Source organism: Colletotrichum fructicola (genome assembly GCF_000319635.2).
Source record: "Colletotrichum fructicola Nara gc5 chromosome Unknown KSG_Nara_v1_contig08, whole genome shotgun sequence".
NCBI classification, from domain to species: Eukaryota; Fungi; Ascomycota; class Sordariomycetes; order Glomerellales; family Glomerellaceae; genus Colletotrichum; species Colletotrichum fructicola.
In genome coordinates this window covers 2,653,954-2,672,812 of record NW_027094058.1, presented here as the reverse complement: position 1 = coordinate 2,672,812, position 18,859 = coordinate 2,653,954, and the positions used below count along the sequence as shown (strand labels likewise).

General features: G+C 54.4%; 5 protein-coding genes across 5 annotated transcripts; 3 read left to right on the top strand and 2 right to left on the bottom strand.

Annotated features, from left to right (window-relative positions):
- Positions 1 to 1,458: 1,458 nt before the first annotated feature.
- Positions 1,459 to 1,749, top strand: CGGC5_v013803 (uncharacterized protein; the record flags this gene model as incomplete). Its single annotated transcript, XM_032023342.1, has 2 exons — positions 1,459 to 1,523; positions 1,578 to 1,749. 2 exons carry the CDS (start codon positions 1,459 to 1,461, stop codon positions 1,747 to 1,749), a joined length of 237 nt encoding a protein of 78 aa, XP_031879876.1.
- Positions 1,750 to 3,533: 1,784 nt separating this feature from the next.
- Positions 3,534 to 5,987, bottom strand: Prpf31 (U4/U6 small nuclear ribonucleoprotein Prp31; the record flags this gene model as incomplete). The annotated part of the gene is made up of 6 exons (XM_032023343.1): positions 3,534 to 3,556; positions 3,837 to 3,972; positions 4,036 to 4,046; positions 4,097 to 5,558; positions 5,658 to 5,729; positions 5,793 to 5,987. 6 exons carry the CDS (start codon positions 5,985 to 5,987, stop codon positions 3,534 to 3,536), a joined length of 1,899 nt encoding a protein of 632 aa, XP_031879874.1.
- Positions 5,988 to 6,727: 740 nt separating this feature from the next.
- Positions 6,728 to 8,805, top strand: clf1 (Pre-mRNA-splicing factor clf1; the record flags this gene model as incomplete). Its single annotated transcript, XM_032023344.1, has 2 exons — positions 6,728 to 7,076; positions 7,136 to 8,805. 2 exons carry the CDS (start codon positions 6,728 to 6,730, stop codon positions 8,803 to 8,805), a joined length of 2,019 nt encoding a protein of 672 aa, XP_031879875.1.
- A 1,664-nt stretch (positions 8,806 to 10,469) lies between these two features.
- On the bottom strand, positions 10,470 to 13,006 carry CGGC5_v013800 (uncharacterized protein; the record flags this gene model as incomplete). Its single annotated transcript, XM_032023346.1, has 2 exons — positions 10,470 to 10,486; positions 11,362 to 13,006. The coding sequence occupies 2 exons, from the start codon at positions 13,004 to 13,006 to the stop codon at positions 10,470 to 10,472; spliced, it is 1,662 nt and encodes a 553-aa protein (XP_031879828.1).
- A 3,158-nt stretch (positions 13,007 to 16,164) lies between these two features.
- CGGC5_v013799 (uncharacterized protein) lies at positions 16,165 to 17,225 on the top strand (the record flags this gene model as incomplete). Its single annotated transcript, XM_032023347.1, has 4 exons — positions 16,165 to 16,241; positions 16,358 to 16,577; positions 16,679 to 16,947; positions 17,009 to 17,225. The coding sequence occupies 4 exons, from the start codon at positions 16,165 to 16,167 to the stop codon at positions 17,223 to 17,225; spliced, it is 783 nt and encodes a 260-aa protein (XP_031879842.1).
- Between the last annotated feature and the right edge of the window lie 1,634 nt (positions 17,226 to 18,859).

Below are 18,859 nucleotides of genomic sequence, written 5' to 3'. Positions count from 1 at the left end.
GACCCTTACGGTAGGTAGGGTATCCAGGCTTCGACGTCGTCGTCAACGGAACTCAGCTCAGCCAGCCCACATTTGCACAATACCTACTCAGACCCTGAAAATAACGTCCCACTAGCCGCAGAATATTCCGCCTGATCACTGATCGCTGATCCCGATCACGATTGACAGGTACACAGCACGCAGCAAGCACTCGTCTTCCCGGAGTGATTAGTCCGGCTGCTGTCATCACTTCGCAGTTCATTTAGACAGTGGTACTTCTGCTAGCTAGCATTCTTCTTTCCTTTTCTCTTGCTGTTGCAACCAGTCGACTTTGCCGATCGATTGACAGAATAAATCAAGGACATGGCCGTCTTATCTTTGATTTTGCACTTTGAGCACACGTCGAAGCTTCTCGCTCGCCGAGCACAACACAACCAACTGTTTGTGATGGATATGCTTTACGCTGTGCTCAGGTGTTTCTCGTTGCCGCCGCTGAGGTAAACACCTTAAGTCTACTATGCGATTACTGTCGTCCCGTTTCCTCCGCTCTCATCCCCGTTTTCCGTTGCTCGCTCCCTCGCTTGGAGCGGGCCCTTGGCCCGGGGCCTGGCCGTTTGGCCCGGTTTACTCGCGCTCGCTCTCGCTGACGTAGTTGCGCAATTCAGAGTGCATTTGGTCCCCGGAAAGGAAAATGTAAAGAAGGAAAAAAAAAAAAAAAAAAAAGGGGGGGGGGGGGGGCGGCAAAGAGGGGCTCGCGCTCCGTGATTTTGACAGGCATCTTCACAGATACCGAAGTAACGACCCCCGGGCCGCAACTGAGGTATCTATGCAGACAAGTTGAGCGGCACAATACATAACTCTCCAAGAGGTGAACGGATATCGTGGTACAGCTTGGCAAGGCCTGGACGATTCCGCAACCGAGTCTTTCCCACATGCAAGCTGCGAAGCGGCTTCATCTCCTCGTTGAAAGGAAGAACATCGCTGAAATCACACGATTCAATAGTCTCAGCAAGAACCAGGAGCCGGCCGTCACTCAAAGCCCGAAACCGGCAGGTTAAAGTACAGTTGCCTAAAGTCCATTGTTAATGGTTTCGACCTGCTGTTCGGATCTCCCAGCTCAATCCCGCCCGGTCCGAATTCATCTCGGCAGATAGTCTTGTTCTTCATATCCCATTTTCTCAGCTTGCTTTTCTCCTCATCTCCCTGCCATGTGTTGGCTCTTCTCCCCTCTTTTGCACAGATGCCAGTTGTCGGCAGACCTGCAACGCCGTTGCAAAACGGTCAAAATCAGTTGCTCCCCGCCGCCCTATCGTCCGTTCGTCATGCTCAGCGATAGGATTGCCTGAGTCGGCACCAAGCAGTGTACATCGAAGTACTGCCCGTCTTTTGCTGTGTACGCAGTAGAAGGGCGCCCCACAGTTGCCTCAGCAGGGGCAGCCTACGGATATGGATATCGCAGCATGACTAGGCATGTACAATATGCAACATCATCCTCACGTCATTGGCTTTACCATCCCGACGTCTTCCCCCATATCTGAGGACAGGTAGGGCACGGGTAGACCCCACCAAAGTGATAGTCTGCTGACTGTGCCCCAAAGCCCGCGCTCTCTCCTTCCGCTCGGAATCAATCATGATAGCCGGCACCCTGCGACGCGAAGCGCACTGCTCAACCTCAACTCAACTGATCAATTATTGTGTCAAATGCAGTACACCTCCGAACATATCCTTCATCATACGTCTTCCACCCTTGCGCCGTCCCGTGGCGCATAAGAACAAATGCTCGGCGCGTGTATGCGATTCCTGCGCTAGGTCTCTCTGTTCCTAAGTGACCCCTCCCGTGCCTGCTCAACGGGCAAAGTACGGATACCTGCATCGGTATCGAGTCCGATAGCATTCAACCAACGAGAGCCTATCGCTTTACCCAACCCCCGGAGGCAAGGAAGGCTGCTTGTCCTCGTCTCCGGTACGTTCCCTGCTTTTTGGACGAGGACCCTTGCCCACCGCTGTGGTCACCCTTGCATCCCCTGAGGTATCTGAGGTCAGTCCTCCGAGTCTTCCTTGCTAGGATCCACTAGTAACGGGGACATCCCCTGCGGGTATCAGGACGATCTTTTGGTCCCTGAAGTTCTGGACCTTCTGTCGACATGGGTGCAAGCTGCAGCCACAAAGTCAAATCTCGGAGCTGCCATCAAAGTGAGCTGCGAAAGCATGGCATTTTGGGGTCTGCCGCTACAAAAGAAGACGTCTATGTTGTCTACCATAGTAAGGAAGGCCCTAAGCCACAGCGTGAAGGAGCAACGCCGGTTAATCATAGTGCTTCTTTCGTTCAGGGCTCTGGGCGCATCGATAGCATACTCCAGGGTCTCGGCAGAAACCCCTCCCCTTTTCTCTTTTTTTCATCGGCCGCCGCCTGCTTCCATTTCTTCTCGGCGAGGCGGGGACAATCCACTTGATGACCTAAGGTATCCCCACTCCTCACTCTCGTCTGCTCCCCCCGTCCGTCCTGCATGTGCCCCCTCGTGCCCAGCGAATACTGCGTACAATTCCGTAACTTCGCACCCTATACGTCATCGTGTCATAAGAATGCAGTCCGGCCCCGCTGCTCGTTCGACCGCGGAGGAAAATCGCCGAAAACCCTACTGCGTACTGTTGCTGGCCCGCCCGTCGACGGAGGGCGAACCCCACCTGAAGGATCGCCGTTTCCCCGGGCACAAGGCCACTGTCGTAGAGAGACAGAGGCAGAGACTCGTCGGCCGAATGTGAGCCAGAGCGCAGTCTAGACGCAACCGCGGGAGTATCCAGTATCAAGCAAATCAACATGTAGGTCCTATGCAGGTGTCTCGCGTACACGACCTGTCTAGACAAACTCTGGGTGTTACAACCTCGATCTAACGGATTGCGGTCGCCCGGAATCCAGTCCGGTGCACCCAAGGCCAATCGAATACGACAAGAAAAGAAATAATCGCAGCCGGACAAAGCTATAAGTGAAGGGCTTGAGAGTCCTGTTTCATGGCTACCCCGGATCTGTAATGCTCGCAAGGGCGACGGTTCGGCGCCGTCGCAACGCGTGGCGGCTTGAGCTGGCGACCAGTGCGCTGGTGACGGGGCTGTTTCTTCTTTCCCCTTCGCGCCTGACTTTTGCATGTTCCATGGGTTTGCCCTTTTCACTTCGGCCATGCTGTCTTCACAGACCCCTTTACAGAATTTTAAACATCGTCTCGTGCGCAATTGCCTTCAGACGCTTGCTGGGAACGCAATGCCCCCTCTCCCAGATGGAGGGCAACAAGCTTCTCCGCATACCGAAATAGCTAAACCCTCGGTGGATAGTAACCAGGATGGTATCCTCATCCCCATAATAGAACTAGAACATTGACTGCACTGCGTAGACCTAGAGAACTGGACCAACAAGATCGTGGCAAGCAATTGCAAGCTTCGCCTCACGTTGGCCCCAACCATAACAGGAATAGACCAAGGGTTAATAAACGCCACCACGGCCCTCAGTCTAGTTAAACTTTCAACCTGCCGACGGTTTCCAAGTCTCTCTTCTTTCCCTGCTACGGAGGGGCGAGCGTCAACGCTTTTTGGTGTGATAAGGTGATGACCTCCAAGATGGGACAAAAAAGATTCACTCATGGGCCAGAGTGGCATGACCGCACGGAAGCATACATCACAAGAAGACAACAAATAGCTACGTACATGACAGCTTCCTGATGCAGCACAGGCAGCGCTAGAAAACGTTTGACCAGCCTTTTGGCTATTACGGTTACAAAGAATCTTACATCTCAACTTTGGAAATAGGTGCCGAGAGGAAACAACCAATACGTCTTTGACAGGGACGTCATGTCCTCCAAACCTACGTGCAACGGTAAAGCTCCCGTTCCATTGCTCCATGTCGAACGGCCCCCTTCCGAATAGCAAACCTCCAAGAACGCCGCACGCCGACCGTGCCGGCCCAGCCAAACCTGCCGCGGACCCCGTTGCCAGCACACCCCTCTAAATGCCGGGATCAGTCTTTCGGGTAAGAGATAGACTTCATGGACATGCTTGGTGTTTTACCTTCCACGTTGCTATGGCTTGACTTCTCAGCCGCTCCGCGGAGGTGGAGGTCCCATTTTACCTGCACCAGTATCAACCTTTTTGCTGGGAGGCAGGTCGGGCTTCTTGAAGCCTCCATTGGACGAGCCAGCAACTTGCGTGAAGGTTCCTCCCTTGAACCATCGGTCCTCCTCGGCCTTCCGCTTTCGACTGAGTTCAGCCTGGACTTTGGGATCGACGAGCTCTAGACCCTGCACGGGAGTGAAGGCCAGTGACGACGCTGTGCCCGTAGGCGCACCAAGCGTCGTGCCGACACCTGACGTCCTGAGACCCTTGCCACGCAGGTCGATGTTGGAGTTTGCTTGCCCGAACCCTCGAAGGGAGGATGCTGCCCCGTTCAGCGAAGTTGCGCCGCCCCAACCCTTGTTCTTGGCACTGAGTTTTGCCCTCGTCCGCTGGTCGATTTGCAGGTTGCGAATTCTGCCGTCGTTGGCTTGGCCGATCATACCAAGTCCTGCAGTGCCCTCTCCCGTGCCATAACCGGCTTCTCTCTCCTCTTTACCAAATGCCATCCTGTTCTGCGCCTTGCGTAGCTCCGTCATGGCCGTAGCCTCCTTGGCCTTTCTAGCTCTTCTCCCTCCACGCTTGCGCGATGGTTTATCGTCAGGGACCGGAAGCGCTCGGGGGCCCTTGTTTGGAGGTGGTTCCGTAAGCTTCTCTAGTCGCTCGAGACAATGACCCTTGAGCTCTTCGCCAGTCGAGCCGTCGGGACTAGAGTGAACTCGGTCTACACGAGCAGCGAGTAGAAGCTTTGCTGCGACAATGCGCATGGCCTGTTTCTTGAGGTCGTTGGGAATGCCTTGAATAATAGGAGAGTGATAGAGAAATCCCTGTTGGCGAATGCCAATGTTGGTAGCCAGACCGGCTGCACCGGCTCCTTTCTTCGACCCCCAGGCAGCAATATTGCATGCGGGCGTCTTGGAGAGACCCGTCAGCCCTCCAGCAGCATTCAATAGCTGCGCAGCAGTCAAAGATCCGATCATCGCAGTCAAATTCGGCGCGAAAAGGTTCATGCGCGACTGAACGTATTCTGTAAGAGTCTTCTTCGCCCTGTCCAAGGACAACACCATCTCGCATGCTCTCTGCACTCGCATGAGTTCATCTAGCGACATTTCACGACCTTTGGTTGTCGTGGCCTCCACCGTCACGATCATCAGGGATGGACCATCGAGTACCGAACGAAGTGACGCCTTAAGAGGGTTGTCTGTAGAATGCTGCAAAGTCTTGATGTTCTCCGAATCCAGGGGACCATTTCCTAAGATGGCCACGACCTTGGCGTACTCTAGCGGGTTGGTGATGAGCGTTTCGAGTTCGGGGAACCGGATCGAGTAGTGATCTCTAATGAATTTGTGGACGAGAACGATTTCGCTATCGATCAGCGTTGACAAACTATTCGATTGTGTCAGGAGATGGTATTCGGGGTGATCTTCGATATTGCCGATGAGCTGAGTCGGAGTAGGTTGCGACTGATAGTGTGCGATTCTCTGCAGCATTCGAGGTACGAAGTCAGGGCTAGTTCTCCGAAAACGAGATGTAAAAACTGCTTCAATAGAGCCAGACGTGTTCAGTGAGTGTTTACTAACCTCTATAACGGGTTCCAGGGTCTGCATGAGACTGGCAACACTGCGAACATCGTTCACGCCGCCTAGTTGCATCTTCTCGACCTTGGACTTGGCATCCTCAGCGTCCTCGACAGTGTCGACGGTGCCTTTACTCACGCCAGCCATGACATCGTCATCTGCATCAGCTTCGCTATCATCTGCGTCTAAGTCCATGTCGTTTGACGAGCTGTTATTGACCGTCTGGGGCGCAAGGTCGAGACCCAGTGCATCATTGCCATCTCGCTGAGTCTCGTCGGCCTCCGAGCCAGAGTCAGCGAAATCGTTGAAAAGCTCCTCTGCAAGGGTAGCCATGGTGAAAGATGTCGTCGCGTTCGCCGCGTTCCTCGCGCGTCTTCGTTTGCAAGTCAGCACGCGTACTGAGAGTCTGGCGCCGTGAAAATGATGAATTTGTTGTGACGAAAAGTTATCTCCTGTGAGCCTTGCAAGGCTACGTTAGATGCGAACTCGTGCCTGTGCCACCTACCTTGAGTGATCGGGCCCACTTTATTTTGGGCAGGTGGGAGTTTGATGCAGGGAAGGTACTCACAACCACCAACAACCTAACCCCTAACTTAGGTGCCTTAACAGACTGGGGAGATGCACTTACCTTCCCCAATATTGCAGCAGTAGATAGCTGGTCGATGGATATGTTAGCAGTAGTTCCGCTCCAACGACATAATACAGTCGACAGCCTCTTACAAATTTGAAATCTTCAATCAGTTCTGTCAGGTCACGGGTATTGCTGGCAGACGCGGTCTTCAGAACCCACCAGCCACTTCGTTATCGGGGTGGCTGATTATCCGATAAGAATGAGTGTCCATGCTTTTTCATTGCCTGCCTGCAGGTTGGTTCAACCTTGGCCAAACTGCAACAACAACGTGTGGAGCAACAAGCTCAACGACAGCCAGTTCTCGGGATTTTCAGGAGCACACGCTTCTCACATTAATCAGAATTCACGGCTACGCGTACCAAGCAACACCATTGATTCGACAACTTTGCCTGTAATCACCAGAATACTCGCAAGCGAAGCCTCCTGAGCACCCGTCAAAATCATGGAGGCATCTAGAGGACCTCCAAAGGTCAAGAACAAGGCTCCCGCGCCGGTGCAAATATCCGCGGAGCAACTCCTGCGCGAGGCGGTTGACCGTCAGGAGGTCGCGTTGCAAGCCCCTACCCAACGTTTTGCCGACTTGGAGGAGCTCCACGAATTCCAGGGACGAAAGCGGAGGGAGTTTGAAGATTATGTCCGGCGCAACCGAGTGAACCTCAATAATTGGATGCGATATGCGCAGTGGGAGCTGGAACAGAAGGAGTTTCGTCGTGCGCGGTCCATTTTCGAAAGAGCACTCGATGTGCATCCTAATTCCGTTCCATTGTGGATAAGATACTGCGAATCAGAAAGTACGTACGAGCCCGCCAGACCTTGCTCGCATGGGACAATATCACTAACGGTTTGGCAGTGAAAAATGGCGACATTTCCCATGCTCGAAATCTGTTCGACAGAGCCGTCGCTCGGCTCCCACGCGTTGACAAGCTGTGGTACAAATACGTTTACATGGAGGAGATGCTGGGCGAGATCCCAAAGACCCGTAGCGTGTTCGACCGTTGGATGCAGTGGCAACCCGACGAAGCCGCCTGGAGCGCGTACATCAAGCTAGAAAAGCGATATGGAGAATACGACCGAGCCCGCGACATCTTCGAGAAGTTCACACAGGTTCATCCGGAGCCTAGAAACTGGATCAAGTGGGCACGGTTCGAGGAAGAGTTCGGGACCAGCGACATGGTGCGAGAAGTATACGGGATAGCCGTCGAGGCTTTGGGAGACGATTTCGTCGACGAGAAATTGTTCGTCAGCTATGCTCGCTTCGAAGCGAAGATGAAAGAGTATGAAAGGGCCAGGGCGATTTACAAATACGCCATGGACCGACTCCCCCGCTCAAAGTCCATGGCCCTGCACAAAGCGTACACCACGTTTGAGAAGCAGTTCGGGGACAGAGATGGCGTTGAAGACGTCGTGCTCTCGAAACGTCGCGTCTTCTATGAGAACCAAGTAAAGGAAAACCCAAAGAACTACGATACTTGGTTTGACTACACGAGGCTTGAGGAGACAGCGGGCGACTTGGATAGGGTGCGAGATGTGTATGAGAGAGCCGTCGCCCAGGTGCCGCCTGCGCAGGAGAAGCGATTTTGGAGGCGTTATATCTACCTCTGGATCAACTACGCCATCTTTGAGGAGCTACAGGCGAAAGATGTTGAGCGAGCTCGGCAGATTTACAAAGTGTGCTTGGAGCTCATACCTCATAAGAAGTTCACCTTTGCTAAGATCTGGCTCCTCAAAGCCCAGTTCGAAATCCGACAGGGCGAGCTCACAAGCGCTCGGAAAACGCTTGGCCAAGCAATCGGCATGTGTCCAAAAGACAAGCTGTTCAGGGGATACATTGAGCTAGAACTCAAGCTCTTTGAATTTTTGCGGTGCCGGACACTGTACGAAAAGCACATTGAGTGGAACCCGGCCAATTGCCAGACATGGATCAAGTTTGCCGAGCTCGAGCGAGGCCTCGATGACTTAGACCGGACGAGGGCTATTTTTGAGCTGGCCGTCAACCAGATGGTCCTAGACATGCCCGAGCTCCTGTGGAAGGCGTACATTGACTTTGAGGAAGAGGAAGGCGAGTACGATCGTACGAGAGAGCTCTATGAGCGTCTCCTCGAGAAGACGGATCATGTCAAGGTCTGGATCAGTTATGCCCACTTCGAGCTTAACATTCCGGAAGATGAGGAAGCGGAGGAGGAGGAAGCGCCGATTAGCGATGTAGCGAAGGCGAGAGCGCGCAAGGTGTTCGAGCGTGCGCACAAGAGCATGCGAGAGAAGGACCTCAAGGAGGAGAGCGTGACACTTCTCAATGCCTGGTTGTCGTTTGAGCGAATGCACGGCGCTGAGGACAATGTGGAAAAAGTGCAAAAGCTGATGCCGCGCAAGACGAAGCGCAGAAGACGTCTGGAGGATGACAGCTTCGAGGAGTACATCGACTACGTCTTCCCGGCAGACGACAAACAATCACAAAACTTGTCAAACTTGCTGGCCATGGCGCAGGCCTGGAAGCAACAAGCGGCAGACGCCACGACGTGAAAGCTGGCTAGGGGAGATTTCGACGATGTATCATACCTGTGCCAACGATATCATTCGAAGTCAAGATAAACTTCAAATCGTTGGCTCTACCAAAGACGGGTTCGGACAAAGTATGTCTCGTCTCATGTATTTGCCTAATCAATTCAAAGTTCAGACCACGGGAATACCCATCTGCCAGCCTTATTTTGTGAAGCCCGTGTAAGAAGCTAGTAAGACGCGGCGTGCTCGAGGTCGGACTGCTACGAGCGAACCATCTATCTAGAGCCACTATCACTCTTTGGCTACGAAAACCGTTGGATTCATCGAGATGCTACAAATGCATTACCCAGTCATATGACAATGTGTGGCCAATCAAAACCTCAATGTTGGAATGGGGCATGTATGAAGGATCACAACGGCAGGCACTCAAACAGATGGGACCACAATCCGTGGAGCTTCACCATGCATGATGTCATTGCCAGTCTAACTCCTCAGCTGCACCCTGTGCGACACCATGACGACGCCGCACTAAACACCTCAAGGCCGGCTGTCGCGAGCCCTCCGAGTGCTAGATACCCCTGGATTTCTTACCGTGATGTATGTCACATCTGCTGGTATTCGAACTGGCGAGAAAGACTTTCAAACCATATCTCTTGGCTGCCTTGGACTTCTTTCTGCTGGTGTGTCGCGGTTCGAGCAGAAGAAGACCAGCACCAACGGCGCATATATCATTGTAGCGTGACACGAATTCGGTCTAGGCATTTTCATACCGAGTCCGCCCGCCCCTCATTGGTGAGAGCTCCCGACCGATGTGCCAGGCAGAGGAAGCGGAAAGCACACACCATGATATCTGGGCATGCTGCAGAAGCAGGCCACATGCCTCACGCCGATCAGGCAATTCTTCGCGGGGCCGCGCCAACTTCGCATCCAGAAGACGCGGATGGGATGTCTCGGAGGTGACCGTTTATCAAACAGCCACCAAATCGCTTGCTTTCACACGGTACTTAGCAGTGGACGAGATTGACAAAGGATTCGGCGGGTGCATGTCGTGTCTCATGGCTCAATCGGAAACTACATAACCATCCCTGTATACAGCATAAACCAAAGAAGCCAGCCCTAGCAGAAAAGACAGAGAAAGAGAGAGAGCTGAGAGCGAAACAAAAAGAGAGAAATAAAAAGACAGATAGAGAGAGCATGGAAATGACCCATCGCAAATCAATCCATGTAGATTGGGCTGGCTGGGAACCAAAATTTCCCCCACAGCCCCGTTCCCAAGAATGCGCGTGTTGGCTTGAGTAACTGTAAGCTAAAAGCCGTCTTTTCCATCATATCATCATCCCGCATTTCCCCAATCTTTCGAACGTCGTCATCCCTCACCGCCGCTTTGCGCTAGTGAAAATGTCCGGTTTGTCTCAGGAACAGGGGTCAGCTCCCGCAGCGTTCTAGGCTCTGTTCGCTCCGCAAGTCAGTGTGAAACCTCGCCACACTCCTCCTAACCAGCACAGCTGGCCCCAATCGGACTCTGGCGATCGGTCTCGATCGTGTTTTCGAAGGGGCCATTCATGTCTTCGTTTTGCCCGAACCCCATGTCGGAAGATTCTCCCGACTGGTACGACAGCCACCCGTGGGGACTGACGAGAGGAGAAGCGCGGCCAGCGCCGCAACGCCTGGCAGTTGTTGGCCGATTAATGACGGCGACGGTCTGTCACGTTGAAATGATAATCAGTTATAGTTCGTAGTACAACAGAAATTCCATGTGTAGATTCTGCAACAAAGGGGAGAAGGGGAATCCATCTATCTGAGTGAACGCAATGCAAGGCAGCTGAGGTTTCGTGGAAAGCCAGTTCTACATCTGTTGCTCACACCCAAAATTCTCCTGTCTTCCTTGACGCGCAACTGGTGTGTCATCATGTCTTGTGCTCATGTCGTTAAGTCGTCGTATAATTTTGATACCATTTTGAAAGTCGTAAGAATGTTGTGTGTCGTTGGCAAGTAGTGTGCGGAGGCGTGGAAGCTGCTCATGCGATGGCAACGCGGATGCCCGATCGGTTGATCGACATTGCAGCCCTGTGCCTGTACTGGGCAGTTTTCTCATGGATTTCCCTCACCTCCTGTCGTAACCAACAGGAGGCGCTGGCAAAGGACCCGCAGAGTAAGGGTTCCCGTTCATGTAGACAGATCCGTAGTCATAACGATCTGTCCGCGGAGAAGACGAAGTATACCAGTCGTCGGCCCTGCCGCGTCTTCCGCCATCACTGCCGTTGAGCCGTCTCTGCCTCTCAATTCGTTTTTGGTGTCGAACGGCTTTCTCATGTTGAAATTGCTTGCACTCGTGCGTCATCTCCTTGGCTTCCTTGAGCTCAGACCAGGCACCCTTGATACCAAGAGCTGCGATTCCGACAGAGGCGGCATCTTGCAGCATTGCCTTTGTCTTGAGCTTCTTGGCTTCTTCTGGACTCAGCCGACCCTCCCTCACAGCCTTCTGCCGTGCATTGCGTTTTTCCATACTCTGATAGACCCCATGTGCTGCGTGTATGGTGGCAACGGCCGCAAGGCCTGTTGTGATCACTTGCTTACCTCTCATCTTTCTTGCCCGCTTCTCATCATCATCAGAATCCCCGAGGTCGGAGTCTGAGCTTGCGTCCGATCGTGCTCCCCTGCGACGGGAGCGGTCCCGACGCCGGCCGCTCGTGTAAGACGATCTATCGTCATCGTATCCATCGCGCGTACTACGGGCGTAGCCCCTGTCGTAACCGTCATCATACTCGTCGGAATACTTGCGGCTCAGGCCGCGGCGGGAGCTTCGATCCTCGTAGTAACTGTCGTCCCGAGCATGTTTGTCTCTCTCTCTGTCGTCGGGATCGCTGCCAAGGCCGATCTTGGCGAGCTTCTTCCGAGCCGAGTCCACAACGCTGCGGCTTCTGCTTCTGTGACGTCTACCGTCGCGGCTGGACGCTCGGCTGTCGTAAGAATCGGCGCTACGGCCGCGGCTACGAGAGCGAACGTTCTCAATGGCCTTCTTTGCGCCGAAAGCACCTAGTCCGGCCGTGGCCAGAGCTGCCAGCCCTGGTCCGCCGCCCCCGCCATCGGAACGAGCGCGAGATCGAGACCTGCTTCGGCCGGTCCTGCGATCTTCTTCGATATTACGCTTGGATCCGTTGATAACGCGGTTGCCTACGAGACCGCCAATGACAGACTCGGCCAAGCCCAGCTTACTCTGCTTCTCTCCGCTCTGCGCGGCATCAATGGTAGCCGCACCAGCAGCGGCAGTGAGAATACGCTTGGTCTTCTCGCCCTTCCAGCCACCGGGCTCCTTGGCGACACGGAAAGCCTCGGTGGCTCCAGCAATTAGAGATGCCATGGCGGCCTTTTGCATCTTGTTCGCAGCCTCTCCACCGGGACCGCGCGACTTGGACCGAGAACCTCTAGAGTCTGGGCTGCCACGGCGGCTTCTCGTGTCGCTGCGGCGGTCATCGTGGTGACCACCACCGGCAGCGCCCGTGAGAGCCTTGACAGCGACTCCCAGACCAGAGGCTGCTAGGGCGTTCTCGAGAAAAGACTTTGATCCTTTCTTCTCCTTCTCACCGCCTTCATCATCGGAGTAGTACTCGGTGACTTTACCATCGCGGCCACGATGCAAGACGTACGTGGCGTTTCGCTCCTCCTTTTCCTTGTGCTTGTTGTAGAACTCAGCACCCTGGTAGCCAGCGAGTGCGCCGGCAGCACCAATAGCAGCGGATGTCAGGTAGTTGCGCTCAACGTCGCCGCCATGGTCTTTGGCCTCCTTCCGATCGTAGAGCTCCTTGCCACCGAAAGCCAAAGCAGCACCGGCCACAGCGGCTAGAATCTTCTCTTGCTGATTGAGAACACGCTCGCGTGATCTCTTTTCCTCCTCGTAATAAAGGCTGCCGGCCTTCCTGCTGCGGCGGTCATAATCGCGGTCGTAGTAGCCACGGTCCCGATCATCGTGACCCCGGTAATCGTCGTAATATCCAGGTTCGGCTGAACGGGTTCTCCTTGCGTCTCTGTATCCTGGGGGAGGGAAGTCCCGGCGAACCTCCTCGACCGAGAGGTCACTATTTTCCCGAGCCCTGGGAACCAGTTCGCGAGACTCGTAAACCCTCAGGTAGGGGTCGTCGGCGTAGCGGGGGTCGACTCTCTCCTCACGTCGCTCCTCGCGGACATAGCGGCGAGTGCGGTGAGGTTCGTAATCGTAACTCATGCCGTCAGAGAGGGTAAGGTGAAGGAGCCAAGAAGGCCCGTCAAAAAGGTTGGTTGTGTTGGCGCGGGGTATAAGATGGGTCTGGTGGGAGTTGTACGAAGTTGAGTTGCAGGATCGATCACGAACCGGGTGGACGTCAGTGCTGATGGAAGATATGTCGGTATGTTTGCCTTGTGTGTCAGGCTGCCGCTTTGACAGTCCTTTTGCGTTTATGAAGTGTTGAAGACAGAAGAATGAACAGGCGAGTCACGGAGAGTAGAGGTTAGGTAGGGAGGAGGGGAGCCTAAGAAATGATGACCGCAGACCGGGGGGAACCAGGGCTGGAAGAGGTGGAAGTGGTGGAAGTGGGTGGGGAGGCAAGGGTCCAGCAGGACGGGAAGGAAAGGCAAATCAGGCGTGGAATGCTGAACAGTTCAGGCAGAGCAGCCAGCCAGAAACACGCAGACCGGGCAGGGCAGGGCATGGCAGGGCAGGACGGGCAGGGTTGGGACACTGTGGGTGACCACCTTTGGACATGGATGCAAGTGCTTGACGACTCAGCATTGCAACTTGCAGCAGGCACTGGACGGAGTGTGCGGGATCCAGACAGCCAGGTCAGTGCAGCACAGCTGGAGCATGGTTGGATACCGGCTCGTCGCTGAGGGAGGGAATACGGCCGCCCATCTAAACGAAGCAGCCAGGCAGTCTATTTGCAGAGTCATTTGATTTCAACACTTGTTGGGCCAAGCCAGGCAAAATGGATGGCCCCGAGACCGAAAATAGTGTGCTTTTTTCCCGTGGTGCTTAGTTTTTTTTTTTCTGGTTATTTTCATTCATGCCGGTGTTGGCCCCATGCCCTGATTGACTGCTTGGGTATCAAGCGGGACGCCAGCCAGGCTGCCTACCTCGTGTGCAACGACGCTGGCTTAGTGCCCATCTAAGTGGCTGCGAAGACGGGTGTTCCATGCGACAGGCCGAAGGACGTCGGCGCCAGGCGAAGGCGATGCGTGATTTACCGAGTCTTGGTTGCGAGCAAGTGGAGGTGATGGACGGTCAAAGAAGACAGACAGACTCTGGAGGCCCAAACCTGCAGCAAACGTCTCTGCGCGCACATGGTTTTGCTCATGCCGCTGGCCTTGCCTTAGGTTGTCCGCAGTAGAGTAGGAGGCCCCCCAGTATTCCTGGCGGTGCAGCTGGGACACGCAGCGCCCTCCACCTTCTTGCACGACCTGCGCAGAACGGTGGCTTCCATGTGACCAGTGAGTCCCGTCGGTGGAAGATGATATCATAATGGGAGGCTCTCCAGCCACTCAGGTGTCGCCGCCGTCCCGCGAATGAGCCTAACAAATGGGCCGAGCGCCGGCAGAGAGGCTACCTTAGGTACCTTGCTGAGACCTCAACAGAAGGCCATCTGCCAATCCAATCTGACGGGACGCTGAACAGCATCACACTCAGTCGGGTGAGTCTTCGACAGCTCCGCCCCGGTGGGCTTGACATGGGCAATTCGGAGTGCCCGTTGCTGGCACTCACTTGTCTGTTGACATGCCGGCTAGGACATCTGTTTCCCTTTGACACAACATGTCTGCTGGTGATTGCGCGGTAATGAATGATCTGTAAATACTCCGTACAGGGCCCCAGATAGATTGCAAGCAACGTGGGCGCCGAGCAGGAATGGAAGCACAGCTAGAGTACTCCGAAGTCATCCAACTAAAGGTAAAGGGCCTTCCCATTCAGCTGCCTCAAGATACGTACATGTGCGAAAACTGGACGGGACACCGTTGAGGGGTGGCGGGGAAGCCTGCCTCAACTCAGTGACGTAATGGCCTCCGTTCGTTCACGGTCCTTTTCGAGGCTCATTGGAATCGCACCGTGGCGCACACCTCGCTCGTGGCGGTTGGTATGGTCATCTGACTGACTGACCGACAACCTCAGTGTGGCTCACATTGCACATTGCCATCATTACTAGTATAAGTGGTGTGGCTGAGCCTGGAGGAATTGCTGATGGGACAGGTGCATGGAGGCCCGAGGGAGGAAACGGTCGCGGGTGAGGAGTCAAGGAGTCGGTTGTCGAGGTGTCGAGGTATCCGTACCTCTCAAGAAAACAAGGTCCTTTGTCAGATTGATCCCCTCGCTACAAACGGTGCCAGCCAATGAGCGTGGTGCACCTATGATGCGACCCATGGTGGGACCGCCTGGCTACACTACCTAAGGTGCCGAATGTACGTCGGCCACCAAGCAGGTATCTCAAGGCAATACCAATACCGTATTGTAGTCACTGGGCTTCACCCGTCAACCGCATCCCTCCACCGCCCTTATTCATGCCTCCCAGCCTCCCAAACCCCGTCAACCCATTTCACGATCTTGGCCGGCAAACACGTAACCTGGCGCCAATCATCCCCCCTGCCCTCTCCCGCCCTCAAGTGATCCAACACCACAATGCCATCACCCGTGTTTCCGTTGGATGCAATCATGGACGCTGTGCAATGCAGCCAATGGCGACATGATTCGACCGGACACAGTGGCACACGCAAGCAAAAGGCGAAATCGATACATCAACGTCACTCCAGCAAGCTGGTCTGCTGCCTTGCTTTTTATTTCTCCGATCCCATTGTGCTCCCGCAGCTTCTGCGCGCATGCTGCTCTGGCGATACCGCTGCTGGTGATTGGCCAAGTTGGAGCTGATGCTCATGATGATGCTGGTGCTGCTCAATGGGTCCCGGGCTGAGCTGAGCTGGCTAGCTGCAAGACCTGCAACTGCAAGGGCAGCATCTCGACCCAACCTCCGCTTTCCAAGGCAGACCGGGGCCCTCACCAAGATTTTTCCCACCTTGTCCCCTCACAGAACCCGACGCGCAACTCACAACTCGCTTCCACAAACCACTGTCGCCATGCCAATGCGTCCCAATTCGTTCTGGCCTGGTCGTACCCGGCCCAGCTTCACCGCGTACGGCGTCATTTCTGTGCTTGACCGCATCACCAGGTTTTCTGCTATTTGGTATTTAAACAATGGGCCTGGCCGGCTGATCCTGTGATCCCTTTCCTTTTGATTCTCTCTTCACACAGTCGTGTTTGCTACAGCCAGTGATACCCTTTCTCGACCGGTCGTTTCGTGCCGTCCTTTCCACCATCAAAGAAAACCCCGTGATACCCCGGAAAAGAACAACCCTACTACCAGCAAAATGAAGACCGCTATCCTGTCCCTGGGCTTTGCTGCCAACCTCGCTGCCGCCGCCGGCCTCCGTCCTCGGGACCCCGAGTAAGTCACCTTGCCCCCTTCCCTTCCCGTCCCGTCCCGTCCCCACTTCGCTCGGGAACCTCCCCGAGCGGAAGCCCGCACGTATGTACCTACGGCATCTAACACGGCGTGTCTAGGTCCGACCTTGCCGCCTTCAATTCCGCCGCCGACGCCCTCATCTCCCAGTACATCCCCCAACCCGAGTGGGAGGCCCTGACTTCGGCCGTCGGCTCAGCTGCGAGCGCTGCCGGCGTCACCGCCGACGTCAAGGATGTCATCTACTCGGCTCTCAAAGCCACTGAGGCACCCTCCTGGTTCGCCAGCGTTGTCCCAACGGCTTACAGCAGCCAGTACCAGGTATGTCGAGTAGTGCTGCTCCTCAAACGGCGCAACTCTTTCTCTCTCAAGCATCCCCACCCCTCCCTAGATCATGTGAACACTGACTGACTCCTCAAAAGGCCCTCGAGACCGCTATCGACTCGCTGAGGCCAACGGTCACTGTCACAGTTCCTCGCCCGACTGTGATCGCAATTACCACGACCGACGAGAATGGAAGCACCATCGTCGCGACCACCACCGTCACCCCCAGCCAAACCACCATTACCACCGACGTCGTGCCTACTCCCAGCGTCAGTGTCGTCACCGGCACCGACTCTGCGGGCAACTCCTACACTTCCACCATCATTGGCTCCAACGGCACCGCCACCGGGTCCGCGGCCACTACCGCGTAAGTTCTTGTCCTTCCACGCCCGTCACAGTCATCGCCTCCCACTAACACCACCTCAAAGCACCGAGACCGTCACAGAGACGACTGCCACTGGCTCCGCTTCCGCCTCTGAGACCGAGTCGGCCAGCGGCACCGGCACCGGCACCGAGACTGCGGCTTCCGGCACTGCCTCCGGAACCGCCTCCGGCACTGATGCGCCATCCAATGCTGCCCCGACCGCCATGGCCAACGGTCTTGCCGGTGTGGTTGCTGTCATCGGTCTTGTTATGGCCCTCTAATGGCCCTCTAAGTCAACAACGCTAAACCACCGAGCATGAGAACGCATGAACAATGAATGGGAGACGGCATGTAGGAAACAAAAGGGCTTGGAGTTTCGGTACATAATTCTTCGTCTCATTTGACTTCTTTGGCATCTTCGAAAGATGAGGGCCGATGGCAGTCTCTAGGCTGTCTTCTTGTATGACATTCAGTAATGAGTAATATGATCTGACGACGGAAACAAAATGCTCCTGATGCATACCAACTGGACCTTCCCAGTAATTTCTTCTACTACTCTTTCGTCATCCATCTCGACTTGGGGGGCTTTGAGGGGCTCTGTGTGGCCCAGTCAGCAATCACGGAAATGAATGTACAGTAGTCCGTCCTAGAACACGACCGAGAGTAAATGGCGGTCCCAGACACGAGTCGCTGTGAAGTTTTGAACACGCCGAAATATCGAGGAGCTTTGAGCAACTAATCAACTCGCGTAAACGCCGAACACTCCAGATTTATTCTTTTTTTTCTTCCTTTTTTTTTTCCCCCCAGTTTTGCGCTATTCGTACATAAAGGCCACCTCTCTACAGCTTCTGGAGTTGTTACCTTCGTTCCCGTGCGATGCTGATGAGCGAGAAGAGAGAGATGAGGAGAGGGAGAGAGAAAAATCTAGAACCTGAACCACTACCTCCAATCCCTCTTTGACCGCTCGAATGCAATTCATGTCCCTTGATTTCCCAAAATCATGCAGAAGCTATGTGCAGTAAAAAGAAACTTTTTTCTTCGTCTATCGGCAATAGGCGAGGGGAGACAAGTGTCCTCCTTGAGGCAAAAGAAACCGAGAAATGAAAGCAGGCCGCTGACGTCCGTTGTGTCGAGCCCATGCCCAGTACGCCGGAGAAGAGAGTCTCATCATAGTGTGTTTCCGTCAGGAATGTATGGCGAGGATGGCCATATCCTAACGCAAGGTATTGCTTCTTGCCCACCTGAATTATTCCGCCCTCTCATTATTTCTGAACTAAGCCCTCGCGAGCTTGTCGCCAAGCATCCTGCAGGGAGCCTTTCCGCAAATTTCCCGATCGTAAGAAGACAACCAACTTTTCCAACCGTCTGTCATCAGAGACACCAAGATCGGACAGGCTCAAACCTGCTACCAAGAAACGTTATGGACTCAACGATACTCGGGAATGGACAGTATACCACGATCTCGTGGCGGATGATCTCAATCCCGTCGTGTGTAGCAGGTATTGATAGAGAAGATTCCCCGACTGCGTAATTCATCAAACATCTCTGCCTTGTGTCTCTGACCCAACTCGCCTCTTAAGGCTTGCCAATCCCGGCAACGAGCTTTCTTGCTTCTTCATAACGAGATTCGACATCGTCCAGGGGCCAGTTGCTTTTCTCATTTCCCAAGAGAATTGTTTCGTAGTAAGCAATCAAATTTTTGAGGCCAGTTGTGCTGACCGTGTCTCCCGTTGCGTCCGCCATTGCACAAGCCCGAAACTCCTCAAACATCTCCAAATCAAAATGCCGAGCCAAGAAATGAGACCAGAACCGGTAAAGGGATATCATATCGTTACCACCGGGAACGCCGCAAGCGGTGTCGGAGGTATTGCTAGGGATATCTTCAGCAAGAACGCCTGCACCGACGCCGGGCAAG